Source organism: Myxocyprinus asiaticus, chromosome 31, assembly GCF_019703515.2.
Source record: "Myxocyprinus asiaticus isolate MX2 ecotype Aquarium Trade chromosome 31, UBuf_Myxa_2, whole genome shotgun sequence".
Taxonomy (NCBI): Eukaryota; Metazoa; Chordata; class Actinopteri; order Cypriniformes; family Catostomidae; genus Myxocyprinus; species Myxocyprinus asiaticus.
The window spans coordinates 18,532,274-18,552,072 of NC_059374.1; the positions used below are offsets into that span (position 1 = coordinate 18,532,274).

At 40.5% G+C, this 19,799-nt stretch overlaps 1 protein-coding gene across 1 annotated transcript in view; it reads right to left on the reverse strand.

Moving 5' to 3' along the window:
- The window catches only part of LOC127422346 (nucleoredoxin), a 120,007-nt gene that overhangs the window by 27,529 nt on the left and 72,679 nt on the right, over nucleotides 1-19,799 (reverse strand). The window contains exon 2 of the mRNA XM_051665803.1: nucleotides 4,759-4,876. Within this exon, the coding sequence (XP_051521763.1) occupies nucleotides 4,759-4,876 (118 nt within the window). The remainder of the gene's footprint in view (nucleotides 1-4,758; nucleotides 4,877-19,799) is intronic.

The window sequence follows — 19,799 nt, forward strand, 5'->3', positions numbered from 1 at the left end:
CAGTATCCTCTGTGGGCGTGGCTTGGGAGGCACTTAAGGCAGTTCTTAGGGGTCGGATCATACAGCATGCCTCATTCATCAAAAAATCCAAAGCACGAGAACTCGTGAAGTTGGAAGGGAATATTAAAAGTGCCAAGGCAGAGCTGAAGTGCAGAATGTCATCTAATGGCCTCAGAGAATTGACCCAATTGAAATACAGATATAATACTATTTTGTCACAGAATGTGGAGTTTTGGTTATTCAGGGCAAGACAGTCATATTTTGAGTCCGGGGACAAAGCAGGGAAGCTTTTTCTACCATTCCCTCAGTGAAATCTGCTGGTGGTGAAATTTTTACCTCAGCCATTGATATTAATAATGCCTTTAAAGAATTCTATCTTAATCTTTATAGTTCCACATCTTCATCTACTGATGAAGATATTAGAAACTTTGTGGAACCATTATAACTCTCTAAACTGACGACTGAGCAAAAAAATTCTCTTGATTCTGAGATGACCTTGGAGGAACTTGACGAGGTAATTAAGGCCTTACCTACAGGCAAGGCTCCGGGGCCAGATGGTTTTGCCGCTGAATTTTTTAGATCTTATGCTACAGAACTGGCTCCACTTTTGTTAGAAGTTTATATGGAATCATTAAAGAATGGAAAGCTTCTGCCAACCATGACACAAGCCCGGATCAGTCTGATTCTTAAAAAGGACAAAGATCCAAGCGAGTGTAAGAGTTACCGTCCAATTTCCCTGATCCAGCTAGATGTAAAAATCTTGTCAAAAATCTTCGGGGTCGTAGCTCTTCTGATAACATTAGGCATTTCATCAATATCATGTGGTCGGTGGCGAATGATCAGATTCCGATCGCTGCCATCTCACTTGACGCCGAAAAGGCGTTTGGTATGGTAGAATGGGATTATCTTTAAGATTTTGGAAATGTATGGGTTTGGGAGTACATTTATTGGTTGGATCAAGTTACTTTATAGACACCCTGTAGCAGCGATACAAACAAATGGATTAATTTCAGATTATTTTACTCTGGATAGGGGCACCCGGCAGGGTTGCCCTCTTTCCCCATTATTGTTCTGTCTTGCCCTGGAACTATTAACAGCCACGATAAGAAAGGAGGATGATTTTCCAGGGGTGGTGGCGGGAGGTGTGGCGCATAAGCTTCTGCTTTATGTAGATGATATTTTATTTTTCATCTCTGACCCTTAATATCTTTTCCAAGTTCTCAGGATACAAAGTCAGCTGGTCGAAATCCGAAGCTTTGGCGCTGACAGCGTACTGTCCAGTAACGGCCTTCCAGCCGGGTGCCTTCCAGTGGCCCAAACAGGGCATTAAATATTTGGGTGTTTTATTCCCAACAAATTTGTCTAATTTAGCTAGAGTTAATTTTGACCCTTTAATAAAAAGGTTTTCGAGCGATGTGGACAGGTGGGCTTCATTGCATTTATCGATGATTGGGAAGATTAATGTTATTAAAATTAACTGTTTTCCAAAATTCAACTACCTGATACAGTCACTCCCTGTAGATGTCCCCCTCTCTTATTTCAAGCAATTTGAGAGCATAGTGAAGTCCTTCATTTGGAATGGCAAGCGCCCCAAATTACATTTTAGTATGCTGCATAGGCCGACTGACAAGGGTAGGCCTAGCCCACCTAAGAATTTGTTTTATTATTATGCATTCGGTCTTAGACATTTGGCTCATTGGTCGCTTCCACCTGAAAGAGCCCTTCCCTGGTTCTGTATTGAACAGGAAGTTCTTGCCCCTATTTTGCCATTGCAAAGCCTTTCTATCAAACCAATGAAGTTAAATCACACCCCATTATTTCACATTTGCACTCGGTATGGACAAAAGTGTCCAGAGTATCTAATTCAGATATTCATCTAAATGTTGCCTCAAGCTTATGACTAAACCCCAAACTATGCATTAATAAGTCCCCTTTCTGTTGGTCAGAGTGGATTGCGAGGGGAGTTAATACACTCGGTGACCTATATGAGAGTAGTGTATTGACATCCTTTGAAAATTTGGTTCAACATTTTGGGATCCCCAGATCTCAGTTTTTTAGGTATCTATAGCTGCGCCACTTCCTCTGTACTATTTTTAGGAATAACATACACCCCACTAAAGCAGCAGATACTCTAGGAGAGGTGATTACTACTTTTGGAAAAGGTCATGAGTGATCAGTGTATTACTCCTTGTTAATTCAGAGTCTGGGGGACGGAGCCTCGACCACTCTCAAGAGATTATGGGAGAAAGATTTAAACTTTGAATTGGAGGAGGGAGAATGGGCTAGGATTCTAAAAAACATAAAAACTGCATCTAGAGGGTGTGCCTTATAAAATTCAAGATTTTACATCGGTTTTAAATTGTATAGGCTTGGTCTTAAAGACACACCCACCTGCTGGCGATACCAGTCAGAGGACGGAGATATAACTCATGTCTTTTGGGGGTGTGTTGAGATACAGAAGTTTTGGTTAAAGGCACAGAGTCTGGTGTGTGATGTGTTAGGCACTCGGGTATCATTTTGCCCCAGACTCTGTATCTTGGACGATGGGGCGGACATCGACATTGAAAGCAGACACATAAAGAGTTGGGTCTTAACCAGTGTCATGATCGCCAGGCAGATTATTTTAAGGGGCTGGAGGTTGGCTGGAGAACCCTCTTTTCAGGAGTGGTGCTCGGAGATGGGAAGGTTGGTGGCCTTTGAGGAAGGGGCATTTAGAAGAATGGGGAGGTACAACATGTTCATGGAGAAATGGGGCGGGTATTTGTCATTTATGGATATGTGATTATTATTATTATATTTTTTTCTTTATTTATCTATTTTATTGAGCATGTGTGTCTATATCATTTGAGACCACTGTGATGTTGTTAGGGTCAGGGTGGGATTGAGAGGGGTAATAGTGGGGGTTAAGACTGATTCTGTGTATATATTTTTTGTTTTACTTTGTTCATATATGTGAATCAATAAAAATTGTTAATCTGAAAGATGAACAAGAGGCGGGCCTGGGTAGCTCAGCGAGTATCGACACTGACTACCAACCCTGGAATCGCGAGTTCGAATCCAGGGTGTGCTGAGTGACTCCAGACAGGTCTTCTAAGCAACCAAATTGGCCCGGTTGCTAGGGAGGGTAGAGTCACATGGGGTAACCTCCTCGTGGTCGCGATTAGCGGTTCTCGCTCTCAATGGGGCGTGTGGTAAGTTGTGTGTGGATCGCAGATGGTAGCATGAGCCTCCACATGCGGAGTCTCCGTGGTGTCATGCACAGCGAGCCATGTGATAAGATGTGCGGATTGACTGTCTCAGAATGCTGCTTGTTTACATAGAAAAATTGCTGCCTGGGAGTGTTCCAAAGATGGCTGCCGAGTGGACTGACATGCTAAAAAGTCTTTGCTCTATCAGAATTAATTGTAAGTCAAGTCTCTCCTGAGCTTCATGTGACGACCACTATTTGTGTGATACACAGGTGTCTCTGGACGTATTTTTAAAAGTAATTTCACTTGACAAGCCGTCTAAAAAAATATGACGTTTCTGTGCGAGATGCTGAAGAAGTAGCAAGATGCGGTGCAGCGGTCAAAGATGCCCATCTAGTGTGTGTTTACACAGGATAACAATTGAAAAACAGTGCGAACGGAAGCAAAATGCATTCAGTGAACATAGGCAGTAGACATCAAGGCAGCTCACTAGGTTTTGGAACAGACCTTTTACATGATTGTGGTTCTTTATTACAGGCTTCATTAGCCAGAATGGGCAAAAAGCACTGAGAAGTTGCTGTTAAGCGCTGGGATTCAGAAACACCCACACATTCAGTCAGGGGCCTTTTGTTATGAAATGGCCCCTTCCCACCCTTTTAAAACCCACTGCTTCTGTATTTGCTACTGTGTACACACACACACACACACACACACACACACACACACACACACACACACCACATATTCCAGTCCTCACATGCTTTCAAACAAAAGCTCTTGGCTATGTCATCATGGTGAAAGCAGAGTTATCAATCATGCACTGCAGTGTTTCAGAATGGCACTGTGCACTGAGTTAATATTTCACTGTTACAGCTGGTTACTGTTGGAGCAGGGGCTCATTAGGCTGAGGGGGGCAATCTGTCATGTTGATCACAGACAAATTCTCCCCTACCAATTTAGTTTTTCAGCAGATGTAGCGGCTCACTGCCATTTTAGACGAATAACATCAAGCCATTCTTTCGGCTGCAGAGTGAAAGGCTTGGTGCCATTTTAAGAGCAAGATATAAAAATATGCAGATGACACCACTCAAGGGACTAAGGGCTATCAAATGCATTGAGGTCTTTAAATACTGTTACCATACAGACAGGTGAAGTGCAGTGAAGGACAGCCATGTAAGATGGTGCCAAGTCAAGTGTGCAATGTGACTGACTGAGAACGTAAAAGCTGAATCAAGTTAAAGATGAAATGTGTAATTTCTGCGCCACCAAACGGAATTGCAAAAACAATGATTCACCGAACACTCTACCCGTCTTCCATTCCATTGGTTGGTTAAACAGATACTCCCGCCCCAATATCACATAACTGGTTGAGACAATGTTGCTGTGTCGGGCTTGTTGGGATGCTTCAAACAAACAGCAATGTTTTGGTAGGGCCACAGTGTTACACTTTTTGGTGGGAATCAATCAACAAATGGCTTACTTGTAGTGATCTCTGCATATTAAGGTGAAATGGGGGAAAGCACTGAAAAAAATTTAAATGGGTTGACGGAAATTGAAAGCTGGTACTCACCTGTCGGATCATCCCGTACCACCAGCAGGCCATTCCGACATACCACCTTCCCCGTGGCTGCATCGATGAACACCAGAGAGGGAATACTGGTCACCTTGTATTTGTTCCATAGTTTCATCTAAACAGGGAATAAAAAGACAGAAATAATGCAAGAAACTTTGGAATCAAGGTCATTACCATGAAAATGAGCGAAAGAATGAGGAAAGACATAGGGGCGAATTAACTTAACAGTTGCACCACATTAGCTTGGTATTTTATCACAAAACCTAGAATCTTTTTCACAATCCACCTGCAAACATACAAAATTATTCTTTAAAACAACTTAAGTAAATTCATTTAATGCCATCCTTCCACTAGAGAATATAAACAGTGAGGCAGAACAAGTGTTTTGCCCATCTGTTCCTATATTGTGGATTTTAGCAGGATTGGAGGGCTATTTTGACCAAAGAGCATCCAAGGACTGGAACTATCCGTTAAATCGGGACATAAATCCAGGTGCATTTTCAACATTTCCAAAAAACAATTCAGATGACTGGATTCCAGGTTCCCCTCTCAGAAAGTGTGCTAGAGAGAAAGAACATGATTATCTAAGATCAATTCCTCTCAGTTCACTCCACAAAACACTTTACTTTCAAAGCAATCCCCTTTTTAACTATTAGCGATACAGTCATTACTTTCCCATCTTTATCAATTCCATGTGAGGCTTAAAAATAGGCTACAATACAAGAGCCCAGAGTTTAAACGGCTTCCTCTTGCTCTGAAGTATAAAGAGACTCAGAAATGTGACGAGTTGAATGAAGTGCCATCCACAGCCGAGAAGAGCAGGCGAAGAATTAGCTGAGGGCCAAAATCAAACAGCTACAGGGCTGATTCAACTTTAAAAACACTGGCATCTGAGGAAATTCAAGGGGAGCACTGCTTCTTTCTGCAGTCTCGCTCACACTGTGGCACACAGGCTAAAAAGCTAGCGATTAAACCCTCATTCAACAAAGATGTTTGCTTGTGTGTAGTGTCACGGCTGTGGGCACCACCAGCGTCTTCATTCTTTGCTAGTGAGAATGGAGCTGGTAAATTATTCAGAACATGGATGTGTGAAGGTCTAATGGATGAAAGATGGCTATGAAAGTAAACTACAATAACTGCAACTGACTGATGTGAAACGTACTGCATGAAACACAGGTGCAACGGACATGAATGATTTATGAAAACACTGCTCTTCCGCAAGTATTGTAGTTCTGAGAACATTATGGGTATGGGCATCCATTCTGTTAATTGACATATCCACAGTTTTCCTGAGCAACCACTGGGCGGCACCATGATGATTCTAACTGGCTGTTTCCTGCTTCTGGACTCGAGATGCAATGTAAAACTAACCGAAACGAGTGATCCAGATCTAGAACAACAACCATTTAAGTGTTATTTGGAGTAAAAATAAATTTCACACTCAACTTGTGCAGATGTTGTCTGTCATAACAACTCAAAATAGTTAATGCTATCCAATATCATGCTCTGTAGAATTTCCCCTAATGGGTTGGTTTGAGCATTTCTGTAACTGCTGATCTCCTGGGATTTTCACGCACAACAGTCTCTAGAGTTTACTCAGAATGGTGCCAAAAACAAAAAACATCCAGTGAGCAGCAGTTCTGCGTGCAGAAATGCCTTGTTGATGAGAGAGGCCAACGGAGAATGGCCAGACTGGTTCAAGCTGACAGAAAGGCTACGGTAACTCAGATAACCACTCTGTACAATTGTAGAGAGCAGAATAGCATCTCATAATGCACAACACCTCAAACATTGAGGCAGATGGGCTACAACAGCAGCAGATCACGTTGGGCACTTTATTAGGACCATAGTGTTCTTAATAAAGTTCTCTGAGTGTTTATATATAGAGAGAGTGATATGGAATATATAGAGTTCTATATGATGACATTAATGGAGTTCTATATGATGACATTAATGGAGTTCTATATGATGACAGAGGAATTCTATATGGTGACACTCTAACAGTTCGATTTGGTAACATTAGTGGAGTTCCATATGGTGCATTAAAGGAATTTTATATGGTGACACTGTAATGGAGTAATATTCGGTAACATTAGAGGAATTCAATATGGTAACACTCTAAAGGAGTTCCATTCTGTAATTATTCTATATGGTAACAAAGGGAATTCCATATGGTGACACTCAAATTGAGTTCTATTGGGTAACACTGGTGTAGTTCTATATGATATCTAGAAGAATTCAATATGGTGACAACCTAATGAAGTTCTATTAAGTAACATTAGTGGAGTTCTATATGGTGACCCGGAGTTCTACTGGGTAACATTCGTGTAGTTCTATATGATAACTAGAAGAATTCTACATGGTGACACTAATGGAGTTCAATTAGTGGTGCTCTAAATCATAAGTAGAACAATTCTATACAGTGACACTAATGGAGTTCTATATGGTAATATTAGTGGAGATCTACACACAGAGGGTGATGCTGAACACTAAACATTAAGGAAAAGAGCGGTGAAAGGTTGTAAATTACCCCATTCTCATACAGTCTGATCAAATTATTTAATGCATAGCCAAAGAAATCACACTGAGGAGAGTTTGGACGTGAACGGGCAGTCAAAAAAGCATATTCTGTTTCCTTTAGGCTGAAGGACTGCATCCAAAGAGTGTCTCCAACACAAACCTGCTGAGCTGCCATTGTCAATAGTCACGTTATTCACTCACTCATCGGCCCATCTGCACCCAAATCTCCTGCTCCGTATAACCGGCCTGAAGCGTTAACGGGCCTTGAAGCAAACCAGTGAGGTGAAAGGGCACTAATTGAGACCATCTCAAATAACAACATTCCTGCTTACCTTACACACACACCTGTGAATCTGACACAGCTGTGTGTTTGGCCTCAGACTGTATTGAGTTGTAAGAGAGGCTGTGTGGGAACAAAGACTAACCCGCAGGCTGAGAGACAGCTGTATGAGTGACTGGATGAGGGAGACAGGCAATATGAAATGAAAGACAGCTCCATGATCAATCGCGTCAACGGCTCTCCATCAGCTTTAGTGGTTAAAACACTTGCTGTCTGAACCTGATGAAACTGAGAAATTAAGGAAGGATATATACAGTGATGAATACGGATGTGTTTTTAGAGGTCAGAGTTCCCTCAAGAAATCAACAGATGGGCCTGTTCCTTTAGTATTACAAGGAAACAAATGTGTTTGATGCATATTTCTATGTTTAGTATCAGGGCACAACTCAACATACAGAACCAGTGGAGTTCTATATGATACTGCAGTTCTATATGGCAACTTAGTTCTACACGGTGACACTAATGGAGTTCTACATGGCAACATATTTCTCTATGGTGACTACAGTTCTACATGACCGTGCAGTTCTACACTGCATGCCCAATTATTAAGCAAGTGAGTATTCTGATCTTATCATTATTTCTATGCACATTTTCCAATTCCAAACCATATACACTTGAATGCGTATTGGATTCAATCTTTTTCAGATGGTATGTTTTTGTGTAATGAGGGAGGGTGTGGAGAAAGTGACTAACGCCTTATGACAGCTTCTTTACCTCAGGTAAAATGGGTCAAAAAAGAGATTTAACTGACACTGAAAAGTCAAGTATTGTAAAATACCTTTCAGACTCTTGAAATAGCTAAACTATTGAGGCATGACCACCGGACAATCAAACGTGTTGTTTGCGAATAGTCAACTGGGGCGCAAAAAACGCATGGAGAAGAAAAGGTGCAAATTAACTGCAAAAGATTTGAGAAGAATTAAACGTGAAGCTACCAGGAACCCAATTATCCTCCAATGCTACCATATTCCAGAACTGAAACCTACCCGGAGTGTCCAGAAGTACAAGGTGCCAAGTGCTCAGAGAATGGCCAAGGTCAAGAAGGCTGAAACACGAACACCACTGAATATATTCACAAGTTGAAGCATCAAGATTGGGCAAAGAAATACATGAAGACAGATTTTTCAAAGGTTTTATGGACAGATGAAATGAGTATGACTCTTGATGGACCAGATGGATGGATCACTAATGGACACAGGGCACCACTTTGATTCAGGTGCCAGCAAGGTGGAGGAGGGGTACTGGTATGGGCTGCTATCATTAAGGATGAGGTAGTTGGACCTTTTCGAGTTGAAGATAGACAAACTCAACTCTCAAACCTACTGCCAGTTTCTGGAATGTACTTTCTTCAAGCAGTGGTACAGGAAGAAGTCCTCAGCATTCAAGAAGGCCATGATCTTTATGCAGGACAATGCTCCATCACATGCATCCAAGCACTCCACTGCTTGGCTAGCCAGCAAGGGCCTCAAAGATGCCCAAAAAATGACTTGGCCCCCTTCCTCACCTGACTTAAATCCTACTGAGAACTTGTGGGATTTACAGTGAGGGAAGACAATACACCTCTTTGAACAGCATTTGGGAGGCTGTGGTTGCTGCTTCAGCGAAAGTTGATTGTGAACAGATCAAGAAACTGACAGACTCCACGGATGGAAGGCTCATGGCAGTTATTGAAAAGAAAGGTGGCTATATTGGTCACTGAATATTTCTGAAAGGCCAAAAATGTTATTTCATTGTCATTTTGTGTTACTTATTTGTTGCACCTACTCTAAAAATTCAGAATAAACAATTGAGTTGGGAGAAATTATTTTTGTAATTTAGTTGCCTAATAATTGTGCACACTAACAGTTGCCTAATAATTGTGCACACATATATATTCCCCTGAGAAAGACAAAACTCACTTTTTCTTTGTTAAACATTCAACATTTGAGGTTCAATAACATTTTGGATTGACTGAGAGCATTGTGTTTGTTCAACATTAAAATTAATCCTGTGGAATACAATTTGCCTAATAATTGGGAACGCAGTGTATATGGCAACATAGTTCTATTTGGTGACACAGATGTAGTTCTATACAGTAGCGCAGTTCTATATAGGGACACTGGTGGAGTTCTATATTGTAGTGCAGTTCTATATGGCAACAGTTCTATATGGTGACACTGGTGGAGTTCTATTATATGGTGACACAAGTGGAGTTTTATATAATAGTGCAGTTCTATTTGGCAGCATAGTTCTATATGGTAGTGCAGTTCTATATGGCAACAGTTCTATATGGTAACACTAGTGGAGTTTTATATAGTAGTGCAGTTCTATATGGCAACATAGTTCTTTATGATGACACTAGCAGGAGTTCTATTTGGTAGTGCAGTTCTATATGGTGACACTAGTAGAATTTTATATGATAACACTAGAGTAGTTCGATATGATTATGGAAGTCATTAGGGCCGAACGATTTGGACAAAAATCAAATTACAATTATTTTGAAAAAATTGCGATTGCAATCTGAACTGTGATATGATAAACATAAAACATGTGTGATTCCTTTTAACCAAAATTAAACCATGTTTTGCCCATGCATTACTGCCATCCAGAAATACTGATCTAGAAAGGGTGTTCACACTCGAGTACTCTAAAAAGAACCAAACTAAATAAATAAATAAAACAGTCAACATACTGTAAACATACTGGGATTATTTTAAATATGTACTGTAAATTGCAGCAGCCAAACATAGAGGTATGTGAAATTACGCAAATGTGCAATTAAAATAAATCTGGGGCGCTTTACATAATGCACTCAGATCATGATAGCACACCTAACTGAACTCAGAGCACATCTGTCACTCAAGGCACCAGATAGATAAGAGTTTGTGTGTATGGAGCACAGAACCACTCTAAAACCACATGTGTAATACAACGATAACATTGTATTTAAGAAAGCACTACACACTATAGACAAAACAGACTATTTATTTATTTGATTAAATCACAGCCCTCGAGGTTTAAAAATCACACTGGGTCGTATTGAGATTTCGATTTTATTGTGATTAATCATTAAGCCCTAGAAGCCATGGATTGCCAGTTCGAAGTAGATGTAAAAAGGCCTGTCATTGGATGGCTATTGATAGATGCATGGGCAGTTTACGTCTACTCTACTAAGACCGCGCAAAAGAAATGGACGCAAAGCGTATCTGAAGTCACTCGTCACTGCTGCTGTTAAAAGTTGGGAGTGGCCCTCCCTGAGTGTGAACAGTGGCACATGTTCAGGAAGGGAGCTGATAACCGTGCTGCCATCAACAGAACGAGCCCCGCTTCCCGTGCCTCTGACTGAAACCATACACCACACCACTATTTGCCTCGCGCTCCACTGGCACTTCAGGTACCGAGTCACTGGAGAAAGACGCCGGACCTCCGGGCTGCAACAGCCACCAGATCCTCAATCTACCCGAAGCAGATGCTTCTCTGCACTGCCTGACCTTTCCTCAGCTGCTCCTATCAAGCGGTGACACCACATCCACTTTCAGTTATATCACCTCTTAAGACACTTTATGGCCACCTTTTAAATATTTTAAGTTAATTTAGATTAAAATAATTGCCTGAGTAGTATGATCGGGAAAAGGCGGTCTCAAACTCTAAAATGACTGGGGATACACAAAAAGCAACTGTGGTGATGGGTGCATGGTCGAGTGCCAGTTTGTGAATGGAGAGCGAGTTCGGGAGATGAGAGCGGTAAGGATTTTCACCTGGAGGGAATTATTTCTAACAGCTGTCTCCTATTTTGCAGTGAGAGCTTGAGGGGTGTAAGAGGGAGCCAGACGCCAGAGGAGAGGAGGCACATAGAGTACAGTGTGTGTTGGAAGCTTCGATGCCAGGCTGAAAAGCAGCAGTTTACATACATACATACATACACACACACAAACATACATACATATTTTCGTTTGTGTTAAGTTCAGTGTAAATAAACTCACGTGGTTCACTGAAGCCGACTCCCGATTCCTCCTTCCCATATAATCAGAAAACATGTTACAGCAAGCAAGTACACTTTTGTGGAAAATGGTAGAGCTTAAATTACTATTGCGTTTCACTTGTTGTCAAGCATTTAAAAACTTTACAGTTTCTTTGGAATGATTATTTAAAAATAATGTATTTTCCACATCAACCTGCTGTGTACTGGTTATAATGTCGCAATTAAAGTCTATGCTTCTTAATCTTGTGTGGTGCACATCTTCATAAAGATGTTTTTTGACTATAAAAGTAGCTATACATATGATAAATACACAATGTACATTGGCATTAAAAGTGCTTAATGAATTATTGCTACTTTTATTACATACCTCAACAAACTCGATTGTCAAATGTAGAAAGAAAAGCAATTGGCAAATGAATAAGGAAAAGCAATGGCCAAATGCTTTTTTAAAACACAATTTAAAAGTTGCATTTAAAAATGACTTATTACTGTGAGATTTTATTGTTCAATATAATTACATTTTTAAACATGAATTAAATAAACAAATTTAAATGTGTTTATTTATTTGTCCATTTATAAAATGGTTAATCTATTCACATTTTTATTTTTAAATTAACAGATTGATCATCTATTTCTTCATTCTTTTTTATGTGCACTCCACAGCTTCCATATATGATGAGTGATGACACTAATGGAGTTCTATATGGTAGTGCAGTTTTATGTGGTAACAATACAGGACTTTTTTTTATGATAAAACAGAGTTCTATAAAGTAGTGCAGTTCTAACTTGGATAATATAAAATGGACCATATTGTTACTACTGTATATAGAATAATTCAAGTACTAAATTGTAACAATAGAGGAGTTCTTTATGATGATACTTAAATGGAGTTATATATGTTAACAATACAGGAGTTCTATATAATGAAAGAGTTCTATACAGTAGTGCAGTTCTTTATGGTAACATAGTTCTATATGGTGACACTAGTGGAGTTCTATATAGTAGTGCAGTCCTATATGGTGACACTCTAATGGAGTGTAATGGCAACATTTACACAGACTCTCCAGAGGACTGTATACTCATTTAGATACAGTAGCTCTAAGCTCTGCTTTTCAACAGTATGCTGTGTGAAAGTCGGGACACAGGAGATTTCATTTCACAGCAGTAACAATGGCTTCAAAGATGTGCCATCAGCAAAAACAACAAACATAAGTGACAGATGTCATTAATAATCTTTCCCTATGGCCATTTATGTTGTTTCTCTACTTTACTCAGAGTAAGGCCCTCGATGTACAAATATTCCCTGCTGTGACCCTTTTAAACAACCACAACACACATTAACCATAAATTACTTTCACTCAAACACATGCACACAAGCCCGATCGTAGCCTTGTTCCACCACAAATGGATCAAACATGGCTGAGGATGTAGTAATGAAAGAACAACAAGAGAACAGCTACAGCAAAGAGAGAGAGAGCGAGAGAGAGAGAGAGAGCGAGAGAGAGAGAGAGAGAGAGAGAGCAATTGGACAAGAAGAGAGTCTGGAAGTTCATTCTAGAATCATATGTGTGAATGGTAACAGCCAACTTCCAGATAATCTAAAATACTGTTGGCAAATCAGAGATCTGGCAGAGTATGAAACTGATGTATGAAACACCAGTTCCCAACACAAAGGGAGGGGGAGGGGCAGTTTTCCTGTGCCTATTTGGAGCACTAATCCTTACCAGAATGTGCTTCACTTTCTGTAGCTACCAAACTTCCTCGCTCTTCCCTCGACCTCTTGTGGTCTGCACTAAGTAACGCCTGCCTGCCACTGGGCTTTCACAGCATTGCAGAATGAATCTTGCTTCAGCCTGCAGAGCCCTGCTGAGACTGCTCAAGTGGAAGATATTCCCGCAGTCATCGGCCCATTCACCTCCCGTTGTTAGATCTCTGACTCCGTGTAGATCCACTTTCATTGAAGGAGGGGGGAGAACCAGTGGCATGTGCCAAGCACCACGGCCTTTTTTCAGAAAACTCAATGTGTCGCACAAAGGAACACTCAGCCCACCCCCAAGAGAAAGGCAGCACTCTTGCACTTCAAAAGAAAATGAAAACATTTCTGGCAAATATTTACAAGGAAGCACTGAAGCACTACAGCTTTAGACAAAAAAGCTAGCATCACAATTCATCCCCAAGTGCTTCTACAGAAGAGTGCAGATACCGTGACTTAGCCAACATTGTATTGGTTTCATGGATGTTGTAGGTTGTGGCCCAAGTGTTGTCAAGTTTTTTGCAGGATGCCTTCGGACAAACTGACTCCCATCCTTTAATCTTCTTATTAATAATCTGCCTCAAAATTAAGAGATCACTTCACTTGATTCCCTGGAGCCAAGCCAGTCGTTAACCAGTGAAAAATTGGCCTGCAATAACTGCACTACTCGTGTCAGCTACGATTTATAGGCACTGTGCACTCAGAAAGACCAGTACATTACTCTACTCCAAAAGCCAGAAATGTGTACCATATACTCATATAATATGGACAGGAAATTGCAGTTATGTCTGTGTTTGATTTGATTTTGGTTTAAGTGTAGACATACATCTCTGCTGGGGCAAGACACAAAGATTAAGCCTCACTACTCTAAAAAGTCCAATTTATTTTATGTCTATGACACACATTATTATCACCTAGTAACTGAAGTGCAGTTTACCATGATAAAACTAAATTGAAGACATGTTTAAGACCCCCTGAAATTAACCAGTTTTTAGACTGGTCTGTTAGCTTTGAGGTCAACTATATGCTAGTTTACTAGTAGCTAAAATGTTGACAAAATGATCTTTTAGCAGATAAATGCATTTAAAAGTTTCTTCCAATAAAATGCTTGGTAGAATTTCCCCTAATGGGCTGGTTTGAGTATTTCTGTAACTGCTGATCTCCTGGGATTTTCACACACAACAGTCTCTAGAATTTACTCAGAATGGTGTCAAAACTAAAAAACATCCAGTGAGGGGCAGTTCTGCGGATGGAAATGCCTTGTTGATGAGAGAGGTCAACAGAGAATGGCCAGACTGGTTCAAACTGACAAAGTCTACGGTAACTCAGATAACCCCTCTGTACAATTGTGGTGAGAAGAATAGCATGCGGTTTGGCACTGTTTTGGCGCACAAGGGGGAATTACACAATATTAGGCAGGAGGTTTAAATGTTGTGGCAGATTGGTTTATGGACTACAAACTGAACAGCTCTATTACAGATGGCTTTAACCAAATAGATGAGTCATTATCTTCTTTCATTTTTGTTTAAATACTATCTGGATCTAAATGTGTCCACAGGCCTACCAGAGAAAAAATTGACTGCCTCCCCTGACAAAGGAAGCAGGCTTTCATTGGTTTTTATCATAGATTAGGCCTGCAGGTGGCTGAATCTCTGGATGAACAGGTTTAGAATGCAGGGTGGTGCATTGAGACAAGGACAAAGAACCTATTCCCATCACATCTATTCCAAGGGGAATGGAACGCAAGCATTGAGGGCTGAGATGCAGATATTTTCTCTGGCCTCAAACTTCTGCTAGAGCAAAGTGAAATAACATGTTGCATTTCATTTAGCAAAAAGGCTTCGGTCTCATGGCAGAAGAGCAGTAAATTATGAGCCTGGATAAAGTTCCAGTTCATAGTCCGAGCAGAGAGAGAGACAATCTTTGGAACACAGTGTTTATTTCTCGTCTCGCCCCATCTTCCTCTCCGATGAGCATAGCAGTTCTCTCTCGCCTGCATTCACTTCATCACAAAGCTGCATTATGACCTCCATCATGAGGGCAAGTCACAATTCTAGGATAAGGACTCCCATTATCCCATCCACACCTCCAAATTGCAGCGTGATATTTCTGCATCGTATTTACAGGCTAAAATATTCATTGGCCCGACCGTTAGCAGGTAGAGGCATTGTATGTGCCGTTACGCAAGCTAAATTGCTTTTGGATGGAGGGGTTCGGTTGCCATGGAAACTGCACAGTCAGGACAAGTCAGAGTGGCAGGCACATTATGGGATTTTGGGTAATAATTCAGTGATAAATTAATGCTTCAGCGAGGAAAACAGGTGCCAGAGTGTCGCGGGGTAGTTTAGAAGAGGAGAAAAAAAAGGCAACACTCTCAGATGAAGGGAAGAAAGTGAGATGAAATGACACAGATGGAGGACAGAAAGAAAAGAATATGGGGTGTTCTTCCAGCTTTAGCCCCAGCCATACAAAAGCCATTTTCGAAAAGCAGACTTAATCCTGACTTGGGCTCTCCATGGCAAGGGTCTTTAGTGCAAGATTTTATTTAGCATAGAATGCAGGCAAAAAGCAAGGGATTGTAGGAGTGATACGCTGCATTGTCTCCAACAAATCCCGTTTGCTACTGGGCCCCTGAGGCGCAGGTTTAGAAGCCACTGTGGAGTGGGGGTGCTTCTATCCTCTGTCTTTTCAACAGGCCTAGATGCGATTATATTTTGTGGCACAGGGTTAAATGTTTGCTGTAGGCCAGCTTGACAGTACATGGACATCGACCCAGCACTCTGGCTAACTTTGCCAGGAATGTATGCATAATTGTTGGTCAGTTTCTTAGGCTGATGATTGCTTGGTCGAAACTAGAGCTTCTACCCCCTTCTCCAGCTTTGTTGTAACATTGTATTCAGTGTTTCACCGCTGCTGAAATTTCACATGGTTCACAAATATTCTTGACCCAACATAATGTTTGCTAGCCCCAGTCAGCTGCGTGCTTTCTACAATGCGCACAATAGCGATGTCTTGTATGTGAACTAATTGTTCTTGTCCACCTCCGTACACTGACTGATATTTGTTGTTCACTGACATCTTTACATTTCTAAGACAATGAGCTCTAGTTTGAAGCGATAGGTGGCTTTGGTGGCTTTTCATACCTGTAAAGACTGACTATAGCATAAGCCAATAGCATTCGAGTACGGGCTGTGAAAGAGCATATCATTGGTTTGACCCACTGAATGAATACGAATATGCCCCTTCAATAAATGAGCAAGGATCAGGATCTGTTGACCGGCTGAAGAGAGGAGGTGGTATGTCGTTCATTTACTTTAGCAATCACATTCAACTAGGAGAGAAAGTGGATGGATGAATAATGAGTAAAAGTGACTAATGACATTGCAATGACATCAGGATGTAACTGACTCACTTATAATTATTTTTAGGCTAATATTGTTGTCTTTTTGTTTAGTCATGCACAGTAGTTCACAAAATGATAGCTATGCTTTGTTGTCATTTTTGGGGAAAACACTTATGATGCTTAAACACTCTGCTGAATTCTCTCAGTAGATTTGTAGCAAATTTAAATTAAGTATAATTAGACTTGTTTCTATTGTGAATGACTGAGTGTGTCATCCATTTGTAGCCAGCTTCTGGTTAAGGTGTGATTTACAAAAATTGTCACTGAACGAATCAGTGAACAAATCTGAATGGCAGACAGAGAAACACCATCCAGAGGAATAGTTCACCCAAAATTAAAACTCTCATGATTGACTCACCTTTAAGCCATTCCAGATGTGTTTGTCTTTCCTTCTTCAGCAGAACTGAAATTAAGATTTTTATGAGCACATTTCAGCTGTGAATGGGAGCCACAAAGCTTCTGGCTTTTTGATGGTCCAAAAGGCATATTTAGCAGAATAAAAGAAATCCACACAATTCCAGTCGCTCAATTAATGTCTTCTAAAGCAAATCAATAGGTTTGTGTAAAAAAATTAATTAAAACTTTATTAACTTTTAAAAAACGCTTCTTGCAAGCAGTGGATACATCATTGAGCTATCACATGATGTAAATGTGATGGCGCGTTCACGTAAGAAGTCTGAGGAATGAATGTCACGTGAGAGTTATGTAATTTCAAACATTGCTGGCCGGAAGTAAAGATATAAAGTTCAAAACATTTTAATTATCAATTTGTTTCTTACACACCCTATCAATTTACTTCAAAAGACATTAATTGATCAACTGGAGTCATGTGAATTACTTTTATGCTGCCTAAATATGCCTTTTGGACCGTCAAACAGCTAGCAGCCTAATGGCACCCATTCACTTGCATTGTATGGACATACAGAGCTATAATGTGCTTATAAAATTCTTCATTTCAGTTCTACTGAAGAAGGAAAGACATACACATCTGGGATGGCTTAAAGGCGAGTAAATCATGAGATAATTAAAACATTTTGGTGAATTAATCCTTTAATTCTCCTCACTAACATGGTTAGTAAGTCTGGCATTAAACAAACTATGGCATTTTTGTTATGAAAGTAAATACGTTTAGAAACTATAGAGACAAAGTCTAAAACATTTGAAACTGCCATAGTTGTAACAAAAACTAAATTATATTCCATCACTCCCATACATGTTATATTTAATAGAACTATATACTGTAAATAATAATATTTAGTATGAATCGATCACATTTCTGCCAAAATACCATAGTACAACACATTGACTACATTTACATGGACACCAGAAAGCGGCTTATTGCGAGAAAGCGGCGTATTGTGAGAAAGCAGCGTTCCTATTTACATGCACTGTATAAGCAGCGTACTCTTTACTCCATATACCCGCAGCTTGGTCAGTAAGCAGCTTTCTCCAGGGCAACGTAATTTCCCCGCGACGCTTGTGTTAATAACAAACATGCTATCTGAGGAAGACTTGCTATTTGTTTCCTTACTTTTCTATAGCGACTTGCAGCGGAATTGTGCTTCAATAGTGGGGTTTCCCTCTAACATAAAACTCCAGGATACCCTAAATGTACAAGCGCATATACACGAACGTGAGGGTCCGTCGATATTTTACAGTGTGCTTTTCCCACTGTACTCCCAGAAATGTTTTGTTGACTTTTTGTTGGGCTCCATCCTATGACGTTTATTATTTGGTCTGTTCCACGCACATGTGCACTATTCAAACACCCATCAGAATGCCTCTTATGTGTTTACATAGCCACATAAGCAGCTTTGAAACAGGTGTTAACCCGCTTTCTCTTAATCCCTTAAACGGCATAAGGAAATCAATTATATGACGTTTCAGAACACCGCTTTTTGAAAACACCCTGCAATAAACCACTTAAGTGCATGTAAACGTGGTCAGTTAGTGTTGCTTTACTAAATCAATGGTAAATTTATGTAAGAGTGGTGATGTGCGGATTGAAAAGCCTTCTAATGTACTGTACATTATATCGGTGTATGGCACAGTGTTCTCCTGTTTTCCTTGGCAGTGCTGTTTAGAATGGCAGACCATTATGTCCCTAGTTTAATCACCAACATCATAAGGGTTACCAATTCCAAGTTGAGACCTGGGCCAGTCTTCTTAGTAGTTCTTGCAGCTCTGCGCACTTGAAACCGGTCTGCGAGTAAACACACCTGCTCTGTGCTTCCACTGTTCTGTCCATTAAGCCATGCTGATAATTGGTCGAAAGAGCAGATAGCGCTGTTTCGTTTCACTTTTGGGCTGTTTATTGTCTGATGTTTCTCATATGCTACAGAAAACAGCAAATGGATAAATGGTTTGTTGTCCCTCTCATTCTGAAAGAATGGAACCCTAGTTGAGTATCACAGCTGTTATGAGCAGATACATTTTTCCACACCCACCTGGCCTGCCATATTTGCACAAATGTGATTAAACTGTGAGGTAACAATGCAGTGTCATGACTTGCAAGGCATTGCCTTTCTCCTCTCATCACCTTGAGACCCGAACAATTTCTGGCTACCTAAACTGGCATAGCACCAACCAGACTGAAGTGGGTGACAAAGACCCCACAGAAACGAGAGCTCAAGCCTCCTACACATTCATATCCTTCAAAAACCCAAGGCATCTAAAAGCTTTGCAACAGATGCCAAATAATGATAAAATCATTTAGTGCAAGCAGATAATCAGAGGTTTATTTCAGCTAGATGCTACAGACAGGTTCGGGTTTATGAGGGGGCGGAAACATTTATTCCCTTCACACCATTTATACCCTCCTTTTGTCACCTCATCCTGACCTTTCATTGAACACCCACTCATTCCCTCTAGGAGGAGGGAAAGGGAACAGGAGAAAAAATAAGAGAGAGCAAGCTATTAAGCACTAAAGCATTGCTGTACCACAGAGCAGCCCACAATGCAATCATTCAGTGAATGTATCAGCTAATATCCTGTTTGTGATGCCAAAAATTACCAGAGCCACTAAAGGACATCCCACTCAGTAAAAGCAAACTGCCTGATG